The 26,117-nt window shown below is 45.3% G+C and overlaps 1 protein-coding gene across 4 annotated transcripts in view; it reads right to left on the bottom strand.

The window, feature by feature from the left end:
* Positions 1-26,117, bottom strand: part of COL26A1 (collagen type XXVI alpha 1 chain) — a 97,559-nt gene that overhangs the window by 9,478 nt on the left and 61,964 nt on the right. For all 4 annotated transcript variants that reach the window (XM_083714706.1, XM_083714704.1, XM_083714707.1 and 1 more), the window contains exons 4-8: positions 10,192-10,253; positions 7,597-7,750; positions 6,251-6,340; positions 4,007-4,159; positions 433-525 (exon numbers count right to left, since the gene is read on the bottom strand). In XM_083714706.1, coding sequence (XP_083570832.1) covers positions 433-525; positions 4,007-4,159; positions 6,251-6,340; positions 7,597-7,750; positions 10,192-10,253 — 552 coding nt within the window. The remainder of the gene's footprint in view (positions 1-432; positions 526-4,006; positions 4,160-6,250; positions 6,341-7,596; positions 7,751-10,191; positions 10,254-26,117) is intronic.

Raw genomic sequence — 26,117 nt, 5'->3', positions numbered from 1 at the left:
ACCAGGGCAATTGAATCAGCCTCCATAATTAATGCAGCCCTCATATATCAAAGTCAGGGATGAAATGAAATGAAGTCTAAATGGATGAATGTGGTAATAAGAACGGGGGGGGGGGACTGGGGGCCCTCTTGCGCTCTTGACGGGAGGTCATTTCTGAGTGCCTCTCATGCAAAACCACTTAAGACTTTTTCCTTCTTCTTTAAATCAACATTTTTTTAAAAAAAAATGGAAGTGCACGCTCAAGTCTAATAGCTGGGATTCTTTGTAGAATTGTAGAGTTGGAAGGAATCCCATGAAGTAATCTAGTCCAAGTTCTTACAAAGCAGGAATCTCGGCTAAAGAATCCATGGCAGCGCCTGGTTTCGTGGTTCCGGCTGCTGTCCCTGTAGTTTCCCACTCCCTGAGCCCACCTCTTCAACCAGATCTATTTACCTGGCAGTCCAACGGGCCCAGGTGCGCCACGAGGCCCAGGCAAACCAGCCAGGATGGTGTCAATCACGGTGGATGCCAGCTGTGGCTCCCCATCTGCGTTAGAGAAAATCAAGGAGAGGAAACTGCTGTAATTGAGGAGCGCAGGAATTTGGTGAATGTTTCCCATCGTTTGGTGACATCGTAGTGATTTGGAACTCGTCCCCGCTTCCACTAGCCCCATGGAGGGGTTCCAGCAGTTTTTGCCATGTCTCGTTCCTTTCCTAGGAAAAACCTGGCCTTTAGCGATAAATCGGAACAAACAGCATTCTGCAGGAAAACCCTCGAATTGCCATTTGCTCCAACTGAGCGCTAAATAGAGGCTTCCCCCCTGGGGAAAGCAGCGGAACAAGAGCGGAACTAACCCTTTGGTAGCTGCCTTGAGCAAGTCAGTGAAAAATTATTACACTGGTACCTTGATTCTCAAATGCCTTGGTACTCAAACAACTTGAAACTCAAACACAGCAAACCCGGAAGTAAGTGTTCCGGTTTAGGAACTTTTTTCAGAAGCCGAACGTGCTCCGTTTTGAGTGTTACACCTCCAATTTGAGTGGCATACTTCCGTTTTGAGTGTTACGCCGAGGTCTGTCTGTTTTTGCTATTTATTTTGCATTTTTGTGGCTCTTTTTGTTTTGTTTTTGTGACTGTGTGGAACCCAGTTCAGCTACTGATTGATTCGATTGTGTGACTGCAGTACATTGTTTATTGCTTTCATTTTATGAATCAATGGTCCCGTTAGATAGTAAAATCAATGTTAAATTGCTGTTTTAGGGGTTGTTTTTAAAAGTCTGGAACAGATTAATTCATTTTGCATTACTTTCTATCGGAAAGCAGGCCTTGGTTTTGGAATACTTTGGTTTTGGAACGGACTTCCGGAACGGATTAAGTTTGAGAACCAAGGTACCACTGTACAGAAGGCTAATAATAATACTAGCTGGAAAGTAATATACAAAATCAGGTCTGTTAAAACAAAGATAGATTAAAAACAGTACAGCACTATTTAAAAGTGGGACTTAATCTAACTGCTTCAGTAATCAGCATGTATGGATGATTCCCCACCCTTTTTCTGGAAGGTCCATCATTTGGAGCCATGTGAGGCTAAGAGATCATAGTTGCAGCTTGCTCCAGAATGGAGCCTGCTTTCTTTACCACGGATGGATGAAAAAGTGACAGGCAATTGCTGGCAGCAGGAAGCTCTGGTGCATTGAAAGCATGCTGGATTGTCACATTCAGGCACACCCACACCCAAAAATACCCCAGATAGGTCTGTTCTTCCCATAATTGTTTTGGGAGTGTGTGTCGTCTGTAAGCAGGGCTCTACTTCCCTCTGCTGTTGGCAGTTTGGAATCCCATGTCATCAGTTTTTGGGTGTGCTGCATTATGCAAAGGAATCTTTTATGCATTAGGTCTCCACAGCTTGAAGAACCGGCGTTTCCAGCCAGCCTCAAGGGAAGGGAACTTGCGCAAAAGCCAATAAACAAAACTAGCCAAGCTCCAATGTTTGCAAGTGCAAGGCCAACTTTGATACAAGGCAGTATAGATCCCTGCAGGATCTGAACCAAGGACCATCTAGTCCAGTGTTTCCCGAATTCGGGTCTCCTGCAGTTTTGGACTACAACTCCCATTATCTAGCAAGACCAGTGGTCAGGGATGATGGGAATTGTAGTCCAAAAACAGCTGGAGACCCACGTTTGGGAAACCCTGATCTAGTCCAACATCCTCTTCCCCAAGGTGGCCAAACAGATACTGTATTTTTCGCTCTATAGGATGCACCCGACCGTAGGATGCACCTTGTTTTAGAGGGGGAGAACAAGAAGAAGAAAAAATCCCCCTCTCTGTTCAGCGCCCCTTCAGCAAAGCGGCAGGAGAACCGGAGCCCCTTCCATTTCTCCTCCCGCTTGGCTGAAGGGGCGCTGCGCAGCTCTCCCTCTCTGCTGAAGCCAGGAGAGTCTTGCCCTCCCGGCTTCAGCAAAAGGAACCCGAAGCCTCTGGAGCGCAGCGCGAGTTCCTGCTGCGCTCCAAAGGCTTCAGGCGGCTATCCCTGAAGCCTGGAGAGCGAGAGAGGTCAGTGCGCACCGACCCCTCTCGCTGTCCAGGCTTCAGCGAAAGCAACGCAAAGCCTCTGGAGTGCGGCGGGAGCGCCCCCTCTGCGCTTCGGAGGCTTCGCGTTGCTATCGCTGAAGCCAAGGAGCCTGCATTCACTCCATAGGACGCACATACATTTCCCCTTAATTTTTGGAGGGGGGAAGTGTGTCCTATAGAGCGAAAAATACGGTACTTATTGTGAAGCGCATGAGCAGGACGTGAGGACAACAGCATTTCTCCACATTGCTGGTGTTCCAGCAAGTAAAATTCAAAGATATCTCATCTCAAAGATATCTCATCCATGGCTGGAGGCAGCAACGCTTCTGAATACCACAGGAAGGGAGAGGACTCTTGTGTTCAAATCCTGCTTGAGTGTTTGCCATGGGGTCATCTGGTTGGCCACAGTGAGAACAGGATGCTGGACCGGTCATTGGCCATTGGCCTGATCTAGCAGGCTCCTAAGTTCTGATGACAGCAAGCTATGTAGAGGCTGCTTGATGCGTCACACTTGCTTTATATATTTATTCTAAAAATGCACATTCCCGAATTCTCAAAAGAAACCCAAGGCAGCTAGCAAGCCCAAACATCACACACTGCTGAACTATATTGCTATCCCCGTGCCAAGTCCCAATCATATTGTCACCAAACACCAAGCTAAGAATTAGTGCCTGAGCGTGCTTTCCCCCTCTCCACAACTCCACAACAGGGTTGTGCCTCTTAGATTTGTGAGCCTGAGAACAGGAGACCTCGCAGGGTCTTCTCACCGATCGTTGTAAACCACTCTGAGAACCTTTCGGGGATGATCAGTTCCAGCCAGCATGACCAGTGGCCAAGCACGTTGTCCTAAAACATCTGGATGCAGCCAGATTGACCGCTGCCCAAGGATGGAGAAATATGTCAGACTCTTCCCTTCACGTTTGGTTTAAGAAGGCCTTAAAGGTAAAGGTACCCTTGACCATTAGGTCCAGTCGCGGACGACTCTGGGGTTGCGCACTCATCTCGCTTTATTGGCCAAGGGAGCCGGCGTACGGCTTCCGGGTCATGTGGCCAGCATGACTAAGCTGCTTCTGGCGAACCAGAGCAGCGCTTGGAAAAGCCATTTACCTTCCCGTCGGAGCTGTACCTATTTATCTACTTGCACTTTGACGTGCTTTCGAACTGCTAGGTTGGCAGGAGCAGGGACCGAGCAACGGGAGCTCACCCTGTCGTGGGGATTCGAACCGCTGACCTTCTGATCGGCAAGCCCTAGGCTCTGTGGTTTAGACCACAGCGCCACCTGCGTCCCTAAGAAGGCCTTACATATCACAATTTCAGAAAGGTTTGCTAATGTATTTCCTAGCAATACAAGGCATGAGCAGATTTGTATTCTGAAAGTGTGTCCCAGAGAAAAAGGTTTGAGGGCCACTGGGTGAAGCAGATGATTGGCTCCTCTTCGAAATGGAAGGAGACCTACTTTCTTTCTCAGCGTTGGGCTGCAGCGAGTACAGAACTCCTTGCTGGAAGGTTAATGGGAAGCCAGGAGATGCTGGGGGTCCTGGGGGTCCCGGAGGGCCAGGAATGCCGGTTTCACCTGGATATCCCCTGGGTCCCGGAGGTCCAAGCAGCCCTGCGAACCAGAACAAAGAGAAGTCAGGGATTACCCAGGCATTTGGAGAATGCTAGCACTGCATGCACTTGAGATAGCAAGGTCCTGTTTCGGGTGCCAAGGCGTCACCCTGGAACACGAGGAGCACTGATTGAGAGCCTCTCCCCCAGCACTAAAGCCTGGCTGGACATGCGCTGCTGTTCCATCGCCAAGTCACAGCCGCACCACAGCTGGAACATCAAGCACCATGTGTTTACATGCAAGTTCCAGATGTTCCAGGAGGCAGTCATGGCGGATCAAGGAGCAAGAGATCCTCCGTGTGTCAGCTTTGAGCCTCGGACAGGAGTCCGAGTTGAGCTGGAGACCAGGAACAGTGACTATGAAGCCAGAAGTCAAGACCAGCCAGCCACACCATAAATTTAAAACACATCCAACACACATTGAAAGCACATGGTTTCTACCAAAGAATCCGGGGAAGCTGTCATTTGTTAAGGGTTCTTGGGAATGGTTGTTGTTGTTGATGATGATGATGATTTCTACCCCACCCATTTGACTGGCTTGCCCCAGCCACTCTTGAGCGGCTTCCAACAAAATATACAAAGACACAACAGAGCATTGCACATTAAAAAAACTTCCCGATACAGGGTTGCCTTCAGATGTCTTCTAAAAGTTGAATGGTTCTTTATCTCCTTGACATCTGATGGGAGGGCGTTCCACAGTGTGCTGACATCATTGCTCGTCTTATTCTTGTTGCAATGTAACAGTACTTTGCCACAGGCCTGTTGATTTCGGGCTCTTTGTCAGCTAAGAGGTGTCTGATATACGTGTCGTCTGTACTACGAGGTATTTTCCTCAGAATCAGCTCGATCAGCTCTTTTCTTGAGTCTCGATATTATGGGCAGTATAAGATGACATGCCTGATGGTTTCGATTTTGTTGCTGTTACAGGGACATAATCTTTGTTTGATCAGTATTTTGTTGTATCTTCCCTCTAGAAGAGCTGAAGGGAGAGCGTTAAAGCGGGCCCTGGAAAATGCCCATCGGTGTTTAGCGTTGTCTAGAACTTTGAGATAGTTTGCTAGATGGGGCCTTTGGGAATTGTATAGGAGTTTATAAGTTATCGGAAGTTGATTAAAGTCATTTTGGGCTTCAATGTCCCTGAGTCTTTCTTTATGTTCTTGGTCCTTCCCCTTTCTAAACTTAATAAATACTCTGGGGAGAGACCATATGTGGCCAATTTTCTGAGAGTGCCCTTCAACCAACTAGATTGGAATTTGTCAAGAAGCATCAGGGAAAGTAGTCCAACCGGCGAGTTGTTAAGTCTTAGCCAAGTGCATAAGGTTCTTATCCATACTTTGGCTTTCATGCTGTATAAACCCGCTTCCAGTCGTAGGGCGGCGTTTGGGACGCATTTAGGTGTTTGCAGGAGTGATCTAAGGAAACCTGATTGTATCTTTTCATATGGGTCTAGATTAGAGAGGGACTTGGAGACAGAAGGTGTCACATGTAGAGGAGGTGATGATGATGACAAATGAGGAAGCAGGAGAGAAGGGGATGGAGATTCACTCGGGACAATGCCATTATCCAAGAGGCTGGGTTCTATAGCCTCTCTCTGTAAAGTTTGAAATAAAAAAGGACCGCAAGAAACGTTTCCTTGTCTTTATACTTTCCTGGGCAACCAGCCGGGGGCCGCTGACAGCATCCTGACAGCACCGACACTTTGAATTGTGCTCGGAAATGTACTGGGAGCCAATGTAGATCTTTCAGGACTGGTGTGATATGGTCCCAACAGCCACTCCCAGACACCAGTGTGACAGTTGTGTTCTGGATTAGTTGTAGTTTCCAAGTCACCTTCAAGGGTAGCCCCACAATAGAGCGCATTGCAGTAGTCCAAGCGGGAGATAACCAGGGCTTGTACCACTCTGGTGAGACAGTGCACAGGCAGGTAGGGTCTCAGCTGGCGTACCAGATGGAGCTGGTAGACAGCCACCTAGAGGTCTGTGAGGGGGAAACTACATCCCTGCCTGGAGATGCTGGGGTTTGAACCTGGGATATTCTGCTTGCAAGGAAGACACTCTACTACCGAGCTGTGGCCCTTCCTCCCGAGACTCACCTGGTGGTCCAGACGGACCCCTCTCACCAGTCTCTCCCTTTTCACCTTTCGGGCCTTGCGGTCCTGGTTTCCCAGCTGGCCCCGGTAATCCTGCAAACATTGAGGGAACAAACAAGTTTGGCAGAAAAGACAAGAAGCCGCACCCCTTTGCAGAGATGTAAGTGTAAAGCTGAAAATAAATATGTAACATGGAAGAAAGCACCTTGAGCAAGAGCAGAGTGCAATTCACTCAGGTCAACCCAAGCGGTGGGCTTGGGTGGAGAGATGAGCCAGTAGGATTCAAAATGAAAACACACACAAACATACACTGGCAGACTCTGCAAGAAAATGCCTTACAGGCCCTGCGGAAAGAGATCAGATCCTGCAGGGCCCTGGTCTCATGAGACAGAGCGTTCCACCAGGCCAGAGCCAGTGTTGAGAAGGCACTGGCTCTGGTTGAGTCTAATCTAACTTCCTTAGGGCCCGGGACCTCTAGGGTGTTGCTATTTATGGACCTTAAGGTCCTCCGTGGGGCACAGGTCTGAAAATGTCATCAAACACCATCAAGAATGGGAAGGGGCTCTCTCCTGTCTCTGGAGAAGGAAGGTGATCTCCAATGCTAGCCATACCAGGGACTCAGCTATACAGCTGCAAATAGAACGTTTTAAGTGCATTATACAAATGTAACACCAGATGGTGCTGATGAGTTAATGGCAAATTCCATATACAGTGGTACCTTGGTTTGCATACATTTTGGATTACAAATACATCAAACTCAGAAGTACGTGTCCCGGTTTGCAACCTTTTCTTGGATTACAACCCCTTTTGGGGGGGGGATTACGAACAATTTTTGGGGGGGAGGCCCCATTGGTGAAAGCACGCCTCGGGTTACAACCTGTTTTGGTTTACTATATATTTTACAACTTTTATTTAAAAAAAACAATTTTCACAGTGTTTTTTTCTATCTGTTTAGATTCAGCCAAAGGCTGTTTGTTGCCTTTTTAACTTCCTGGTCCGCTACTACGGTAAACAATTTACTGGACTCAATGGCCCTCTGTTGATTTATCAGAGCTTTCCCTGTGGTCTAACTTGGGTGACAACCCTATGGGAAAAATGTTAACCAATTAAATTAATTTATTGGACTAAGAGCAGCTATTGCAAAACAGCCGGGTATAAATGCTGCAAGTGAATAAATGAAATAAAGCCCTGTAATTCAGAAGTGGGATGGAACGGACTTGGGCTGCAAGTAAATAAATAAAATTACAGATAATCGCATGCAAAAGCGACACAGATCAGGCTGCAGTCTGACCGGCTCCTCCTTCGCACAGCATGATGGGCAGGGAAAGGATTCTCTGCAGTTTGCTCACCGATGGGTCCTGTGGCTTTCCTGATGGTCCCTGGATTGGCCAGGGGAATGGCATCTGGCACCAAGTCGTCGTACCACGTGGGGACCGTCGTCTTTGCCATCGGCAGGTCGTTTTCTGACGGCGGAGCCTGCTCTGCAGCCTCAAGCAGAAGGATCTGGATTCAAGTCACAACAATCAACCGGAGCCCCAAACAGCTTGAGAGACCAGTTTAACCGTGAAGTCATCTTACATTGCAAATGCCCACTCCAACCAATTTGACCTGCAGAACTGGGACTGTTACAGGGGCCACATGATACTCGTTCAGCCAAACCCTTCAGCTCCTCACAGCAGCCCTATCACTACTTTATTCAAACCCCTGCTCTTGTTTAAAACCACCATTGAAAAACCTGCCTTCTCTTTTTTGCTCCCGACTTCAGAAGCGCCAACTTCTGAAAAAGATTGCAGGAGCCCGACGCAACGTCCTGACATCATCATCATCATCATATACTTATACCCCACCCATCTGGCCTGGCTTCCCCAGCCACTCTGGGCGGCTCCCCACAGAAGATGAAAAATACGATAAAACATCAAACATTAAAAACTTCCCTAAATAGGGCTGCTTTCAGATGTCTTCTAAAAGTCACATAGTGGTTTATTTCCTTGACATCTGATGGGAGGGTATTCCACAGGGCGGGTGCCACCACCGAGAAGGCCCTCTGCCTGGTTCCCTGTAACCTCACAGTGGGGGAACCACCAGAAGGCCCTCGGAGCTGGACCTCAGTGTCCGGGCAGAACGATGTGGGTGGAGACGCTCCTTCACGACATCATGAGGAGCCAGGCGTGGACCCGAACACAGTGGCAGCATGGCCCCAGAGGCCAGCAGCCAAGTTACCATTGGCCAGTGGTGGCTGCAGCAGCAGAATCCACCAGCCACCGAAGCCAATCCGCACTTGGCTCTGTGTTTGCCCTCTTCCACCCTCTGAATAATGGGGATGGCGGCCCCCTCATTAAAAAAAAAAAAAAATTGGAAGGCCCCAAAGTGCCTTTGCTTTAGGAGTTGTTGCCTATGCCTGTCTTCATGCAAATCAAGGACTGTGATGAGCCAATCCTCCAATAAGGGCTGTGTGATGACGGCCTTACATTTGTATGTATATAGGAAGAAAATAATTCCTTTTTTCCCATTGGAAAAGCGAGACCGCATTATAGGAAACTGCAGCCACGCAGAAATGATGTGGGTCATTCTATCAATCCCATGAGGAATCAATCATATCTATGATTTGTGTCGTGTTATTTTGTGACGTTCCGATCATCCTGGCCTGCTTCTTCCACTGGACTGGGGGACACCAGCTCAGGTCAAATACTGGAAGGTTTGAGACAGAGTGCCGGGAAGCTGGGATTTATATCAGACATTTAATTCGCACTCCGGAGGGTTTTTGTTAAAAATGTGGGCGGGTTTCACAATAACAGGCTAGGGAATGTGGTCGTGCGAGGAATCTAGTCATTAAATTGGGCTTCAAAGAGTGTGTGTGGAGCAGGGCTGTCCTCATAGGCAGATGAATGACACTCGCCATCTGCATGCAAAGCCACGGAGAAGGATGGATCAGGTGCAGGGCAGCTCAGGACGCATCTTGTCCAAAAACAGAGGAGATGCATCACAGATGCTAATTTGAAGGTACGGGTGCAAATTTAGAAAAAAAATACTAGAACTGCCTATCTCACTAAACACAGAATCTTCAAATATCTTAGCTCACCCTGCCCAGCAAGGTGATTCTGGGGATCCTACAAGCAGGACCCGAGTCCAATAGCCTTTGCCTCGTGTTCCCCAGAAACTGGGCCTCTGGGCAGACACTGTACAGAAGGGATGGGGATTGCCTGCAGCCCTCCAGATGATGATGGACTCCCCCAATGCCCATCAGCCTCACCTGACATAGTGTCACCAGGGAGGGAGGATGGAAGTTGTAGTCCAACAACGTCTGGAAAGCTACCAGGTTTTAGGGGAAGCTGGTCTAAAAAATTAGGAAGCCCACCCCACAGTCTCCCATCGAACAAAATCTTGCTGGCTGTATGGAGCAAGCTTTGAATGTTTAGCCTGCAAAAGAGGAGACTAAGAGGAGGTATGATAGCCAGCTTCAGATATCTACAGAGCTGTCACATGGAAGAGAGAGCAAGCTTATTTTATCCTTCTCCAGAGGGGAGGAATGAACCGATGGCTTCAAGTGAGAAGAAAGGAGATTCCGACTAAACATTAGGAAGAACTTTCTGACAACAAGAGCTGTTTGATAATGGAATGGAGTCCCTTGGGAGGTGGTGGACTCTCCTTCACTGGAGATTTCTAAACAGGGGTTGGATGGCCATTCTTGGGCTATGACTCCATCATTGCAGGGGTTGGACTAGATGACCCCTGGGGTCCCTTCCAATTCTAAGATTCTATGATTCATGGGCATAAGAGCCCTTAGCCTATCCAACTCTTCCTTGAGAAGCTTATTGTTTTAAACTGTTTCAAATATAGTGTAATGTTGTATTTTAATATTAATGTGTTTTAATTGTAGCCCACCCTGGGACCTTGGGGTGAAGGATAGGTAGCAGATAGTAAAAGGAATAAGAATAATACTTTACCTTGGCTTCAAGGGTGTTCAGCCTCTCAGTCATATCTGTGAGTCTCGTGCAATTCATACATTCTAAAAGGGGGGGACAGGAGAAACACAGTTAAAAACAAATCAACAACATTTGGAAATATTTGCCACTATTTTCATTTTCATGTATGTATTAACATTTATTAACAAAATAAAAAAACTCCTTCCAGTAGCACCTTAGAGACCAACTAAGTTTGTTATAGGTATGAGCTCTCGTGTGATTGCACACTTCTTCAGATAAGCTCATACCAGTAACAAACTTAGCTGGTCTCTAAGGTGCTACTGGAAGGGATTTTTTTTTATTTTGTTTCGACTACAGCAGACCAACACGGCTACCTACCTGTAACTTTAACATTTATTGTTCACTTCTGCTTCGCTGTTCAGCCAAAAAAGACTTTCTGAGTGGCAGATTCTAACAAGTTATTTGTATTTGGCACAACTAAATGTCAAGAAATACCCTCTTTCCTAGGTCGAATATGAAAATAAATAAGCAGTTGGCTTCAAGATGCCATTGCCTTCCCCTCAGGGGGAATTGTAAGGGGGAGGGGAGAAACATGGCTGCCTCCAGTGTTTACATGGGGCTGCCATGTTTCTTCTCTATACAGTTCCCCCTGACAGCAACAGAATGTCTTTAAGGCTACATTTGCACCATAAATTTAAAGCACTATGACACAACTTTAAACAGGCATGACTTCCCCCAAAGAATTCTGGGAGCTGTAGTTTGTTAAGGATGCTGAGACTTGTTAGGAGGTTGGTTGTCAAATCACAATGAGAGTTGCAAAGAACCACCAGTGTATCTGGGGTCTGTCAGCCATACTTTTTCAGCAGGTATTGGTTAAGAAGAAAGTCATTTTGGGGGGGAAACATCTCCACTCCCAATTCCCATCATTCAGTGAACTATTTTATTAGATCAACTATAGATTAATGAAATCTCCTCTAGGGACAAATATTTATATAAAGAAGCAAAAAATACACAACATGATCCTTCATGGTGCATATTGATCTCCAAACCAAGGAACATCGTTTTCTTTCATTACAGATGATTCGCAAGATTCTCAGCAGTTTTAGCAAATAACTCTTTTCAAACACATTTGCAGCAATCAGGCAAGAAAGCTAATTTTTCTGACCTTCTGTAAAGTTGGATCATTTATTAATAAGTCGGTGCACAGATCTCTCTCTCAGATTGATTGATCTATCGATCAGTCAATCAATCAATCAATCAATCAATCAATCAATCAATCAATACCCAAGAGCATAGCTTGGAAATGTGGAGCAGAATTCTCTTAGTGACATTTGTTGCTAGTGGCCATTCTTGTAAATTGCAGGACCGACTGAGAGCAGCCTGCCGCCCTCCAGGTTCAGTAATGGGCATCCATTATGGGACTCTCTTATGAGGAAAGCTTGCTGTGATGGGGACCTTTTCATTCATAAAAAGGCCAGTAAGAGGTGACACGAGAGAAGTCTATGAAAATGATGCATGGCATGGAGAAAGTAGCTGGATAAAGTTTGTCTCCCTCTTTCAAAACACTAGAATTCGTGGACACATCCAATGAAACTGAATTTTGGGAGATTCAGGACATAATTGAAACTATTGAACTCACTCCTCAAGAGGCAGTGATGGTCACTAACTTGGATGGCTTTAAAAGAGGATAGGACAAACCAGAGTCCTTCCTGTTGAGGATAATTCAGACTGAAATTCCCAGGTGTCCAAAAAGGTGATTTATGTATGCCACTACTGTGGTCTGTGTTCTGTTAGCCCAAAAATGGAAAACGAGCAAGGTCCCAACCAAAGAAAAATGGCAACTTAAGTTGACAGAGCATGTGCAGCTTGCAGACTTAACATATAGAATAAGAGAACAAGAAGAACATACGTTTAGAGAAGATTGGGAAACGTTTATTGAAAATATGGGAAATAACTGTGTACAGCTGAAAACGCTCGCAGAGTATTGTTCGACAGTGTAAATAAGTTTTGACGGATGTAATAACGGAATACTGAATGGTATGGCTTTTGTAAAACACGCAGGGATTTATGATATGTAAAATGAACCATGGAAAGAGAAGAAGGGAAGTCATTGGTATCTTAAGGATGTAAAAATGAGTACTTTAAATTGTAAAACAGAACATTTAATAAAAAATTATATGAAGAAAAAAAGAGAGAGGATTGGGCAAATTCATGGAGAATTCGTGATTGCACCTGTAGAAGAAAAGGCATCTATTTGTAAAAAAAAAGTTTAGCAAATTTAACATTTTCAGGAGGGGAGGGGGGCAAAATTGGGCCAAACCTGCTAGTGAAGCTGGTGGCACTTGCTAGCAAACAGGCCAGGGCAGCGGGAGAGAAAACAATTTCCCCCCAGAAGTCCCCTAGGAATGTAATAGGAATGTACTTCTGTATCTTCTTGGGATTCCCCCAGGTATGCAACAACTTCTCATCTTTCTCATGACAGCCCCACTTTTGTTTCCAAGCTGACACCAATTTTGTTATTCAAGGGGTTTCTAGTTGGGCTCTGGATGCTTCTCAGACACCGGTAGCCATGTGAGCAGGGATGCTAGAGGGGTTTTATTTCTGTGAATCCCAATGCCAACTTCTCTGATCTGCAGCTCCTGGGCTCATGCATGGATCATAGAATCATGGAATTGCAGAGTCGGAAGGGACCCCAAGGGTCATCTAGTTCAACCCAATGAAATGCAGGAATATTTTGCGCAACATGGGGCTCAAATTCACGACCCTAAGATTAAGCGTCTCATGCTCTTATCGACTGATAATCCTTCTGTTTTCACACTTCTCCAAATTTAGCAGTGCAGTTCTCTATCTAAGAATCATACTGGATATAAGAGTGTGTTTTAAGGACATTTTTGATATGCAATTAAATTTGCGTTCAAATATGAATTTTCATGCAAAGTTGTTTTTAAAAAATCATTTGCAGACAAAGGGAGAAACAGGATGGAACGGAATTATGCATGAACACAAATAAATACCGACTGCACAAAGTTTCATCCATCCCACAGTAAGGGCCACTGCTTGTGGACTCACACATTTCATGAAATTAGCCGCTTGGACCAAGGCAATAGCAACGATGCTATATATCAAGCCACTAGATGGCAGCATTGGCAAAGCTATGGCCACAGTGTAGGCCATCCTTCTCCACCCTGTGCTGGCTTGAGGCTGATGGGAATTGTAGTGCAAAGGGGTGGGGGTAGGACAAGAGGTTGGAGGAGAATTTACCAGAAAAGAAAAAGAGGACGGGGTTAAGGTGAGCCTCCTATGGCAGCAATATTTTAAACGGCAGCAACAAATCGTTCTCTCTCATTAATGCCCAAACTCATGGTCATTCAATGAAAAGGAATGGAGGAAGGTTCAGCAAACCTAGAACAAAGAATTCCTTCAGGGCAGGGCATGGTTAATCTACGGAACTCCCTCCCACAGGATTGTCACTGTTGCCAGAGCATGCTGGTCAGTAACCACACTGTTCGAAGTTGAACTCTTTACAGTCATACCTCGGGTTACAGCTGCTTCAGGTTGTGTTTTTTTGGGTTACCTACCTGCCGAAACCCAAAAGTACTGGAACGGGTTATTTCCAGGTTTCGGCGGTCGCGCATGTACGGAAGCGCTAAATTGCGCTTTGCACATGCGCAGAAGCGCCGGATCACAATCCGTGCGTGCGCAGATGCGCTGCTGCGGGTTGCGAACATGCATCCTGCACGGATCACGTTCGCAACCTAAGCGTCCACTGTATTAGCAAAAGCACGAACCCCACAGATTTGGTTGAGTGTCAGGCCTAATGAGCAGAGCAGCTTATTTCCAGTGGTCTTACTTCACGAAAATCAGTTGCCAAGACTGAAAGTCCCTCGTTTCCAGGGCTTTTCACTAGCAATCAGTCATGTAACACAGGACCAGGAGAACCCTCCCAAACCCCCAGACTACTTGAAAATTGTTTGGTGTCTTGGCAGACCACTTAATGATTTCTCTGAACGCTGCAGCCATCGTAACACACTGTGCTAGCGGCTGTATGATATCAAGCTGTGTTTTTACACCAAGTTTCTTTTTACTGTAGTGTTTTATCAAGGTGTGTTTCATGCCCATCAGGACTTCAGTGGGAGGAAAACGTGAATGAACTGTAAGCTGTGGCAAACCTCCACGCAGCACCTTCTATGACTGCAAACTGAAGAAATATGGGCCAATGGAGGGTTTCTAAGGCATTGGTTTCACTCTGGAAAGTCAGGTAATTCCATATACCCCCTCAAAAAAACCAAAAAAACAACAACCCTACACGTTTAAAAACAGTTCTTCCAAAATTCTCTTCATTGCAAATTTCAGAAAGATTCTGAGAGACTCCCTGCAAGTAGAAAACCCGATCTTCAGGGAGAGAACTTCTCATCCAGTCATTTGACTGGTTTTCTACTTGCAGGGATTTAAAAAAAGGAGGCATTCCAATGTGCCTTTGATTCTTACATCTGTGTTGCCCAGATTTCAGGACAGAGAACTTACCAGAGAGTTCCCCTTTTGTGCTTTCTTTAACAGCCTTTGCAAAAACCCCAACAGCATCCCTCAAGGAGTTCATCTAGCAACTAGAGGATCTAGCATTAACGGTTTCTTTCTGCCTACCCATTCCTTTGTGACGGCTATCATTGTTGCCATTTCCACATGGGACCCCAGAGGCCTCATTTTGCAGGAGGCCCAGCCACATAAGCTTACCATTTCAAGATAAATACAGTGGTACCTTGGTTCTCAAACTTAATCCATTCCAGAAATCAGTCCCAAAACCAAAGTGTTCCAAAACCAAGGTGCGCTTTCCCATAGAAAGTAATGCAAAATGGATTGATCTGTTCCAGACTTTTAAAAACAACCCCTAAAACAGCAATTTAACATGAATTTTACTTTCTAACGAGACCATCGATCCATAAAACAAAAGCAATAATCAATGTACTGTACTATAAAATAAATAAGACAGTATTGTAGATGATAAAAATCAAAATTTTAAATTTTTTTGCAGTCACACAATCAATCTATCAGTAGCTGAACTGGGTTCTACACAGTCACAAAAACAAATTAACCGAAAAAGCCTCAGAAACAAAAACGCAACAGCAAAAACAAAAGCGCCAAACCTAATCCGTTCCGGAAGTCCGCTTGACTTCCGAAATGTTTGAAAATCAAGGCACAGCTTCCGAATGGTGCAGGCACCCCAGAAACAATAGCTGACTGCCGCATCAGACATTCAGATTCTGAAAAGCATTCAAAAACCGGAACACTTACTCCTGGGTTTTCGGTGTTTGAGAACCAAGGCATTTGAGTACCAAGGCGTTTGAGATTCAAGGTACCACTGTATCTTCGTTGTGGAGGCAGGTCCATCCTAAGGAGCCCAGGCCTTGAACCTCCACTTTCCTTCAGCACTGCATCCCATCTGCTGCTGTGGGACTCCTCTGGAGTAAATGGCATGTGTGCACACCACAGGGGGACTTCAGTTCCTTCCAAACCTGCTTTATCCCCTTTCCCTGCTTTTTTTTTTCAAGGGTGGCAAAAGGCAGGCATCCAAAGTTCCCTCTCCCCAGATGTGCCTTGCTGCCATCACAAAAGCCCCTCTTGTTGTGCGCTTTTAGGTAGCTCATCTGCTGAGCAGATGTGCGGCTCCCAGAGCTCCCAAGGCTTTCCCTTACAACAAATCTGCAGATGTTAATCGAGGCACAAAGCTGCTTCCTAAGCAACCTTTTACCTCCTCTGGAAATCCCCGGAGGTTCCTGATTAGCCTTCGCAGGAGACCTGAAATCTATTTTCAAATCTGAGCTCAGATTCTTCTCTTTTTTCTTTCTTTTTTTTAGTGTGCACACACCAAAGCAATTTCCAGCTGCATGCATTTACCAGCCTGGGAAAAGCAAGTGTTTCACAGTCCAGAAGGAGGAGGAACAGAATGCTACGGCTTTGGTAATATGGGTTGGCGGTGTTATGAGAATTTAAGGCAGGGGTCAGCAAACTTTTTCAGCAGGGGGCCGGTCCACTGTCCCTCAGACCTTATGGGGGGCCGGACTATATTTTGGGGGGGGAAATATATGAACGAATTACTATGCCCCACAAATAACCCAGAGATGCATTTTAAATAAAAGCACACATTCTACTCATGTAAAAACAGGCTGATTCCAGGACCGTCCGCGGGCCGGATTTAGAAGGCGTGGGCCGGATCTGGCCCCCGGTCCTTAGTTTGCCTACTCATGATTAAAGGTCTCAAATATAAAAAGCAGAGACATCACCTTGCCAACAAAGGTTTGTATAGTTAAAGCTATGGTTTTCCCAGTAGTGATGTATGTGAGAGTTGGACCATAAAGAAGGCTGATCGCCAAAGAATTGATGCTTTTGAATTATGGTGCTGGAGGAGACTCTTGAGAGTCCCATGGACTGCAAGAAGATCAAACCTATGTATTCTGAAGGAAATCAGCTCTGAGTGCTCACTGGAAGGACAGATCCTGAAGCTGAGACTCCAAGACTTTGGCCACCTCATGAGAAATGAAGACTCCCTGGAAAAGACCCTGATGTTGGGAAGGATGGAGGGCACAAGGAGAAGGGGACGACAGAGGACGAGATGGTTGGATAGTGTTCGCGAAGCTACCAGCATGAGTTTGACCAAACTGCGGGAGGCAGTGGAAGACAGAAGTGCCTGGCGTGCTCTGGTCCGTGGGGTCATGAAGAGTCGGACATGACTAAACGACTAAGCAACAACAAATTTGTAGGTACGGGTGCAAATTTAGAAAAAAATACTAGAACTGCCTATCTCACTAAACACAGAATCTTCAAATAGCTCACTCTGCCCAACAAGGTGATTCAACAACAATATAGATTAGACTTACGAGCTGTGTTGCTTCTCAATATTCTCTGGTTGGCCTCTGGTTATTTTCTCCTACCAATAGGGAACCGACTTAAGGACTCTATACGGGCTCTTGGATACCCGATAAGGCAGGCTTCCTCAACCTCAGCCCTCCAGATGTTTTGAGACTGCAGTTCCCATCATCCCTGACCACTGGTCCTGCTAGCTAGGGATCATGGGAGTGGTAGGCCAGAAACATCTGGAGGGCCGAGGTTGAGGAAGCCTGCTAAGGGAAAAAAGCAGATTTTGTAACAGAGTCCCTTTCAATTCTTGGTGTCCTGGAGTTAGATTCTAAGGGAGGAGGAAGAGGCTGCTGATCTAGCCAGACATGTTTCTTTGTGAGAGAATGACCTTAGCTGGTAGGTCTTTCCTAATGTACAGTGATACAGGTTCTCAAACTTCATCCGTTCTGGAAGTCCGTTCCAAAACCAAAGCGTTCCAAAACCAAGGTGCGCTTTCCCATAGAAAGTAATGCAAAATGGATTAATCTGTTCCAGGCTTTTAAAAACAACCCCTAAAGCAGCAATTTAACATGAATTTTACTATCTAATGAGACCATTGATATAAAATAAAAGCAGTAAACAATGTACTGCAGTCACACAATCAACCAAGCAGTAGCTGAACAGGGTTCCAAACAGTCGCAAAAACAAAAAGTGCCGCAAAAACAAAAACGCAAAATAAATAGCAAAAACAGACAGACCTCAGGGTAACACTCAAAACGGAAGTATGGAACTCGAAATGGAAGTGTAACACTCAAAACGGAGCACATTCGGCTTCCAAAAAAATTCACAAACCGGAACACTTACTTCTAGGTTTGCAGTGTTTGGGTTCCAAGTTGTTTGAGTACCAAAACATTTGAGAACCAAGGTACCACTGTAGCTGCTAGGAAGGAGAACGACAGCCAGTGCCAGTGGGGCAGCTGTAGGAAGTCAGGGACCCTCAGTCTCCACAGCTGCCCCATAGAGGGCAGATCTACCGTGATTAAGAGTTGCTGTGCTCAATAGGCCTGCAACTCCTGAGCAGGCCTGGTTTCTTCTAATAAACAGTTAACTTGACTTACTCCTTGTGATTTATTGCTGGCCCACTCCTGACAACGTGCCAACGTTCTACCTATCTAGGTAGGCTTGAAACAGAAATACAGTCATACCTCATGTTACGTTTGCTTCATGTTATGTTATTTCAGATTACTTCCGGGTTTTGCCGCTTGCGCATGTGCAGAAGTGCAAAATGATGTCACACGCATGCGCAGAAGCGCCGAATCGCAGACGCGCCGGTGTGGGTTGCACTCTTTTCATGTTGCGAACGGGCCTCCGGAACGGATTCCGTTCGCAACCAGAGGTATCACTGTATTTTCAGCAGGCAGCAAAAAGAGTGCAGTGTTGTCAATAGGCAGGGAGTTTCAAAGTGTGTGTTCTGACAGATTAAATGGGTATTGTGGGTATTATGTGGCGCCTGTTAACTGTGCCAGTTCTACAGATGAAAGCGACCGAGTGTGCTTATCTAGGGTAAGGTGATCATAGAATCATAGAACCATAGAGTTGGAAGGGACCCCAGGGTCCTCTAGTCCAACCCCCTGCAATGCAGGAATCTCAGCTGAAGCATCCATGACAGATGACCACCCAACCTCTGCTTAAAAGCCTCCAAGGAAGGAGAGTCCACAACCTCTGGAGGGAGACTTCTCCGTTGCCAAACAGCTCTCACTGTCAGAATGTTTTTACCAAATGTTTAGTCAGAATCTCCTTTCTTGTAACTTGAAGCCATTGGTTCAAGTTCTCCCATCCAGAGAAGGAGAAAACAAGCATGTTCCCTCTTCCATGTGACAGACCTTGAGATATTTGAGGAAGGCTCTCATATCTCCTCTCAGTCTTCTCTTTTCCAGGCTAAACAGACTCAGCTCCTTCAAGCGCTCCTCCTAAGGCTTAGTTTCCCGATCCTTGATCATCTTGGTTGCCCTCCTCTGCTGTTTTCTTGCAGGAAAACTGGTCCCAAGTTGTTAAACTGGTCCCAAGTTACAGTGGTACCTCGGGTTACATACGCTTCAGGTTACAGACTCCGCTAACCCAGAAATAGTACCTCGGGTTAAGAACTTTGCTTCAGGATGAGAACAGAAACGTGCTCCGGCGGCGTGGCGGCAGCAGGAGGCCCCATTAGCTAAAGTGATGCTTCAGGTTAAGAACAGTTTCAGGTCAAGAATGGACCTCCGGAACAAGTACTTAACCCGAGATACCACTGTATTTTAATTGTGATGACTTGTTCTGGAATATACTCCTCTGCCATTGGCTCCCTTCCCTTTTTTTTTACATTGACATTTTTACTTTTCTCATGTGGCCCCTGTAAGCCTGCCCAGAAGGGAACATGGCCCCTGAGCTGAAAAAGAGCAGCAAAGAGTTCTTACTCTCCCCATTGGGGACTGTGCTGTAATGTAAGCAATGTGTATTCCGCAAGGAGGACATTTCTGCAAAGATTCCTGTAAAAAAACCAAAAAACCCTCTCTGTCCAGCTTCCTATGGCTCAGAGAAAACTACGCTTGGCAAGGAATCTAGAAAGCTGGTTGGAAATAAGGACTTATGTTTTATACGTTTCATAAATATTTCCTTTTTAAAAAAAAGAAAAAGAAAGAGCCTTGGATTATGAGAGAATCCTGTAGGGCGAGTGCCAAAGTAGAAATATGTTTTTACATGGAAACAGAGGTTCCACCTGCTTGGGACGAGGACTTTTTAAATCCTTGATTTATATGACTTTCTGGGCCAAATACAATATATTTAGAGGCAGACAATTAATGCAGGTTGATCTAATTTAACCTGAAGGATTCATGCAGAGCTGCTTCCAGGGAGTAGATCTCGGGGCCGGAGAAGGATAGCAATATTTATCCGTTTATTTTTCTATCTGTCCATGTTGCTCAGGGGTAACATATTGGGCGTTATCCCCATTTTAACCTCGCAAATGACCCCACTATTCCCTCCAAGGAATTCAAGGTGGGGTACATGGCTCTGTTCCCGTATCCGCTCACAGCTGCCCTGTTAGGCAGGCAGTTCATTTATTTATTTTGCGACTGCATTTCTAGCCATCTTCCTCCTGGCTAAGGAGCTCAAGGTGGGGTGCACAATTCTCCCTCTCCTCGTTTAATCCACACAACAACCCCCAGAACTTCCAAAGGTCCCTATTTTCTGGATTTACAGGAGCTATCCTGGTTTCTGATTTGATCCCAGAATGTTCCACTTTTCCTTAGTAAAGGGACCCCTGACCATTAGGTCCAGTCGTGACCGACTCTGGGGTTGCGGCGCTCATCTCGCTTTATTGGCCAAGGGAGACGGCATACAGCTTCCGGGTCATGTGGCCAGCATGACTAAGCTGCTTCTGGCGAACCAGAGCAGCACACGGAAATGCCGTTTACCTTCCCACCAGAGTGGTACCTATTTATCTACTTGCACTCTGACATGCTTTCGAACTGCTGGGTTGGCAGGAGCAGGGACTGAGCAACGGGAGCTCACCCCGTCGTGGGGATTCAAACCACCGACCTTCTGATTGGCAAGTCCTAGGCTCTGTGGTTTAACCCACAGCGCCACCTGCCACTCTTTCCCTTAGGACACCCCTATTTTCATCAGATAAATGTTGGAGGGTATCTTCCCCAAGCCAAGCTTTAGAATACATCTGAAGGCAGCCCCGTATAGGAAAGGTTTTTTTAAAAAAATGTTAAATGGTTTATTATGTTTTTATATATGTTGGAAGTTGCCAAGATTGGCCATGGCAATCCAGTCAGATTGGTGAGGTATTATTATTATTATTATTATTATTATTATTATTATTATTATCATTATTATCATTATTATCATTATTATCATTATTATTATTAAAAAGGACGTCCCTATTTTAAATGGATAAATGTTAGAGGGTGTGCAACCCTGTGAGGTGGGTTAGGGTTGAGAGTTTGTAACTGGCTCAGTCCATACCTGTCAATGTTTCCCTTTTTTAAAAGGAAATTCCCTTATTCCGATTAGGATTCCTTGCAGGAAAAGGGAAAAGTGGACAGCTATGGCCCACTCTCACCCAGTAAGTTTCGTGGCAGAACAAAGTCTTAGCCCAATGCTCCATCCACTAAAACTCTACACCACAGTGGTTAATAGAGGTTTCCACTCATTATAAGGACTGAATTGATGACACCACAGTCTGTGCCTTCTTGCTTGTTTCTTGCATTTACACCCCACCCCAAGGAGCTCAAGGTGGCGGACATAGTTCTCCCCCTCTTCATATAACCCCCAGAACAGCCATCTTGTGAGTTTGGGCTGAGAGGCAGTGATGGGCCTCCAAGATCACCCAGTGAGCCTCATGGCTGAGTGCGAGATTTGAAACCTGGTCTCCCAGTCCTAGTCCAAAACAGTAACCACTGTACCACACTGGCAGCCAGAGCACCTTCTGAGTATAGATCCTTCCATTCTGAACAATGATTTGTCAAGAGATTACCCAAACATCCTGTTCCAATTTCACAACAGCTTTGTTTACTAAATCTATGGGACAATCAGCTGAAAGGTTTCAGCTCTCGGGAACTCTTGACGGGGACGGCGGTGGTTGCCAGAACCTCAAAATTGCCCCAAAATGGAAAACCTTACAGAACTTCAAACTTTCACTTTTGTATTTTTTTTTAATGTGGAGTTTAGCATTGGCTGGGGGGGGGGGGAGGGACAACAACTTGTAAATTATGTGTTGCCTAAAGTTTGGAATACCCTGAAAAATTATACGCTTTTTTGGTAGGGTTTTGTTTTATATACAACAAATGCAGACCCACAGGACTCCCTCTGTACAGCAGAACATGACATTTGGCGTTCCTCGTGGTCTTAAGTTCTCTACCAACCTAATATTAAGGTTTTTTTCTGGATATACTGCACTGCTTTTTTGTACCTCCCTTATTTTTATTGCATCAATTTGTTTGATTCGCTGCAATGAAATATATATATATATATATATATATATATATTTGCTTTCGTAGATTTTATATATATATATATATATATTTAAAAACCCAAACCCTTCCCCAGCATAGATGCAGGTTCCCAAACCCAATTCCACATTTGCAACCCCTTACTCGAGTCTGGAGGCATTTGCAAAAAAACAACAACTCCAAAACAAGTGCAAATAAATAAAATGAAAATTCAGTTCTATGTAGCCATATAGGTTGCATCTTCAGGTCTATGAGAGGTTGGCTCCATTGGGTTCCTGCTGGGGCCCCTGGTTTGGCCAAACCTTGCTGCCTGCTGGCCTTTCTGCAGCCTCTCCTATTTCTCCTTGTTGCTGCCTGTTCAACCTGCCCGCTCTGGTAGAACCCTCTAGCAATTGGCTCCTATGTTTGGAACAAACCTGAACTTTTTTTGTAAAAGGCGAAAGATTTATACGATCTGAAGAGAAACCAGACAGAACTTTTTTTATGTATGCTACAACAGCAGCAAGAATACTCGTTGCAAAGTATTGGAAGACACAAGATCTACCCACTTTGGAAGAATGGCAGACGAAGGTGATGGCCTATATGGGATTGGCAGAAATGACTGGCAGAATCCGAGACCAGGGAGAAGAGTCGGTGGAAGAAGATTGGAAGAAATTTAAAGACTATCTACAGAAATATTGTAAAATTAATGAATGTTAGAATGATGTTGGATAGAAATTAAGTGGTTTCCAGCTGTAATGCTTTAAGAGAATATGAAAAAAAGGGATATAAACAGGTAAAAATTTAATGGTAAGGATTTGCTGAACCAACAATTTGAAGTGGAATACAAAAAAGGGAGGTATGAGGAGGTCTGGGAAATAAGCTAAAGGAAAATTAGCAATGGAAAATCTGTGTGTTTTTAACTATTTTTATTTTGTATTTTTGTTATTTTTTGTTTTCATTTTTATTGTAATACTTTAAAAAACCTTAATAAATATTCTATTAAAAAAAACCCTGAACTTTTTTGCACCCCATGGATTATCCCGTCTATTGCTGGAAACAGAATACTAGACTAGAGATTCAGTTTGATCTGGCCAGGCGGTTCTTAATGGGCTCCTCTTGCTACTAAGCACACAGACGCATAGCTATCAACTTTCCTCTTTTTTTTAAGGGAAATTCCCTTATTCCGAATAGGATTCCTCGCAAGAAAAGGGAAAAGTTGGCAGCTACGCACAGAGGTGAGATGCAATGCTAGCACAAGTGGGTTTTCTAATTTAAAAAACAAAACAAAACCAGAATATCGCCTTCCTCCGCTTTAGTCATTGGGAGTTGCCTTATAATCTTCACTCAGACAACTTATCTCTCTTTTTGCTTCTGTGCGGCTGCCAGTTCGGATCCTGCTGTCAGCCTGCATCACTCCTAGCAGGCTAACAAGCCTGCAAGAGGCAGCTAGATAAGCCTTAGCCAAATCCTTGAGAAAAGATGCACAAAGATAGGAATCAAATGCCAGCCGGATGCTGTCTAATCTAATCTCCCATTGCCAAACACCTCTTCTTATCTTCTTAAATTATTATTATTATTATCTTCTTAAGTAACGCGGCTAAATCTAAGAATCTCTGCAAAATAAAACGTTGTCCGCTCGCTTCTTTGTCCGAAAGACTGATGGGCTTGTTCCACAAACTGCTGTGCCCATGATGCTTTCCTAGCTAATGCAGATCCACAGCATCAGATGTCTATCTGCTTCTGATAAAATATTAGCTGCTCGCTATCACCCTCCAATCTTACAGGAAGCCATGTTCAAGAAGACGTATTGTCTGCTTTCGGGGGTTGTTGTTGTTTTATTGAAACCATATGAGCACAGAGTCTCGGGTCCTGGCCTGCAGCCAAAACACATCAGCAGAAAATTACGAGAGTGTAAAATGGTGAACTGGATTAAAGAAATAAAGGAGGAGGGTGTTACCTTTAAATAGGAGGCAGAAATCTGCCTTACCCCTCAGATCATTGGTCTTCTAGCTCAGTGTTGGCTATACCAGGCATAGGCAAACTCGGCCCTCCAGATGTTTTTGGACTACAACTCCCATGATCACTAGCTAGCAGGACCAGTGGTCAGGGATGATGGGAATTGTAGTCTCAAAACATTTGGGGGGGCCGAGGTTGAGGAAGCCTGATGTAGACGGTCCTAGATTAAATCCCTGATGTTTCCACATAGGGCTGGGTGAAATTCTTTATCTGAAGCCCTGGAAAGCCACTGCCATTGAATGTAGGCAATGGTGAGTACAATAGTACTTTGGGTTAAGTACTTAATTCATTCCGGAGGTCCATTCTTAACCTGAAACTGTTCTTAACCTGAAGCACCACTTTAGCTAATGGGGCCTCCCGTTACCACTGCACCGCCGGAGCACGATTTCTGTTCTCATCCTGAAGCAAAGTTCTTAAACTGAAGTACTATTTCTGGGTTAGCGGAGTCTGTAACCTGAAGCGTATGTAACCCGAAGCGTATGTAACCTGAAGCGTATGTAACCCCTGGTACCACTGTACTGTATCTGCAAAAGTAGAGCTCTTAGGTTTCACATTGTCCCCAGGGGAAAGTAGCCAAGATTGCTTTCTAAAAATAAAACGAAAGACTGTCTAGGGCTTCCACAGCACAACCCGCCGTTTGCTTTAAACTTTTACGGATGCCCGAGTCCCCCACTTCCCTTCCCAGGGCCTATAATCTTTTTTACGGGCAAGCTGGAGTTACTGAAGTGCTTTGCACTTAACTATGTCATCCCGGGAGGAGCTGGTGGCTCTCGGCTCAAAGTACACACAGCCACATTCTCTCAGGAGGTGCCTGCCCTTTGCAACAAGAAAGGAAAAGGAAAGGATGGAAGTGCACTCAGGAGGATCGCGCCGCAGACTTGGGAGCGGAGGGGCTGCCTTGACGTTGAGTGACTAAGATAAATTACAACCTTTGTGTTATTGCTCAGCCTTCAAACAGGAAACTCCAAAGTCGGTGAACCCTAGGAAAGAACAACACACGCAAGATGTGCTCTGTAATTTGCTCTGGATGCTACCCGCTCCCAAATCCCACTCCCCTCTCCCATTGTTTTTGGAAGGACAACTGCATTTCCGCCCACGTTCAACCCTTCTCTCCGACGCAGAGCCCGGCACTCTAATCACAGAATCACAATGTAGGATGGGACCCCCAGTGGTCATCTAGTCCAACCCCCTGCGATGATGGACTCACCCCCAAAGAATCCCTGGCATACCTAGGTTATATGTGCTTCTCAAATCCAGCTTGGTGAAAAATGCTGGAGGTGATTCTTTGTGGGGCAGCGGTTGGGCACAGTGAGGAGGTTGAGATCACAGAAGGCAAGTTAATTCGGCCGAGATTTCAACGGTTAGAAGACATCTGAAGGCAGCCCTGTTTAGGGAAGTTTTTAATGACTGATGTTTTAACATATTTTTAATATTTTGTTGGAAGCTGCCCAGAGTGGCTGGGGAAACCCAGCCAGATGGGTGGGGGTAAATTTTTATTATTATTATTATTATTATTATTATTATTATTATTAATCCAAAGCCTCCTCATTAGTTATGTGGATGATCCCAGCTAACCAGGGACGACAAGTGAGTGCTAGATAGCCAATAAATGAAGGTGAATTTTGTCAACAGAGAAAGAGAAAGGAAGGAAGGAAGGAAGGAAGGAAGGAAGGAAGGAAGGAAGGAAGGAAGGGAGAGAAATGCAAATAGGCTGGCAAATGCTTCTGGAAAGCAAACAATCGTTGAAAACCTTGGGGCGGATTTTAGACACGGCTGAAAATGTTCCCAGTGAGCAGCAGGTGATTTTGTCTCAGTCGTGATCAGAACAGTGTATCAAATGATAACTGAAGATTAATAGCATGAAACAAGAACCACCAGCCCAAGTGGAGTAACATATGTGAAGTTAATCTCCTTTCTCCCTCCCACTGCCCCTCTCCCACCCGCAATGGCGGCATCTGAAAGGGGGTGCCATCTTTCTCCTCTGCCAAAATTCCCCAGAATTCCCACTGGCTAACTCTGGGAGGATGGCAATCCCTTAAGCGGAGCTAAAACGGTTACACATTTTCCTTCGACTGAACTTCCACATCTCAGCTGTGGCAGCAGAACCATCCCCGGGAACAGTTT

Source organism: Podarcis gaigeae, assembly GCF_964106915.1.
Source record: "Podarcis gaigeae genome assembly, chromosome: 15".
In the NCBI taxonomy this organism is placed as follows: domain Eukaryota; kingdom Metazoa; phylum Chordata; class Lepidosauria; order Squamata; family Lacertidae; genus Podarcis; species Podarcis gaigeae.
Note: the sequence above shows the minus strand (reverse complement) of the source record. Positions and strands in the feature narration are given on the sequence as shown.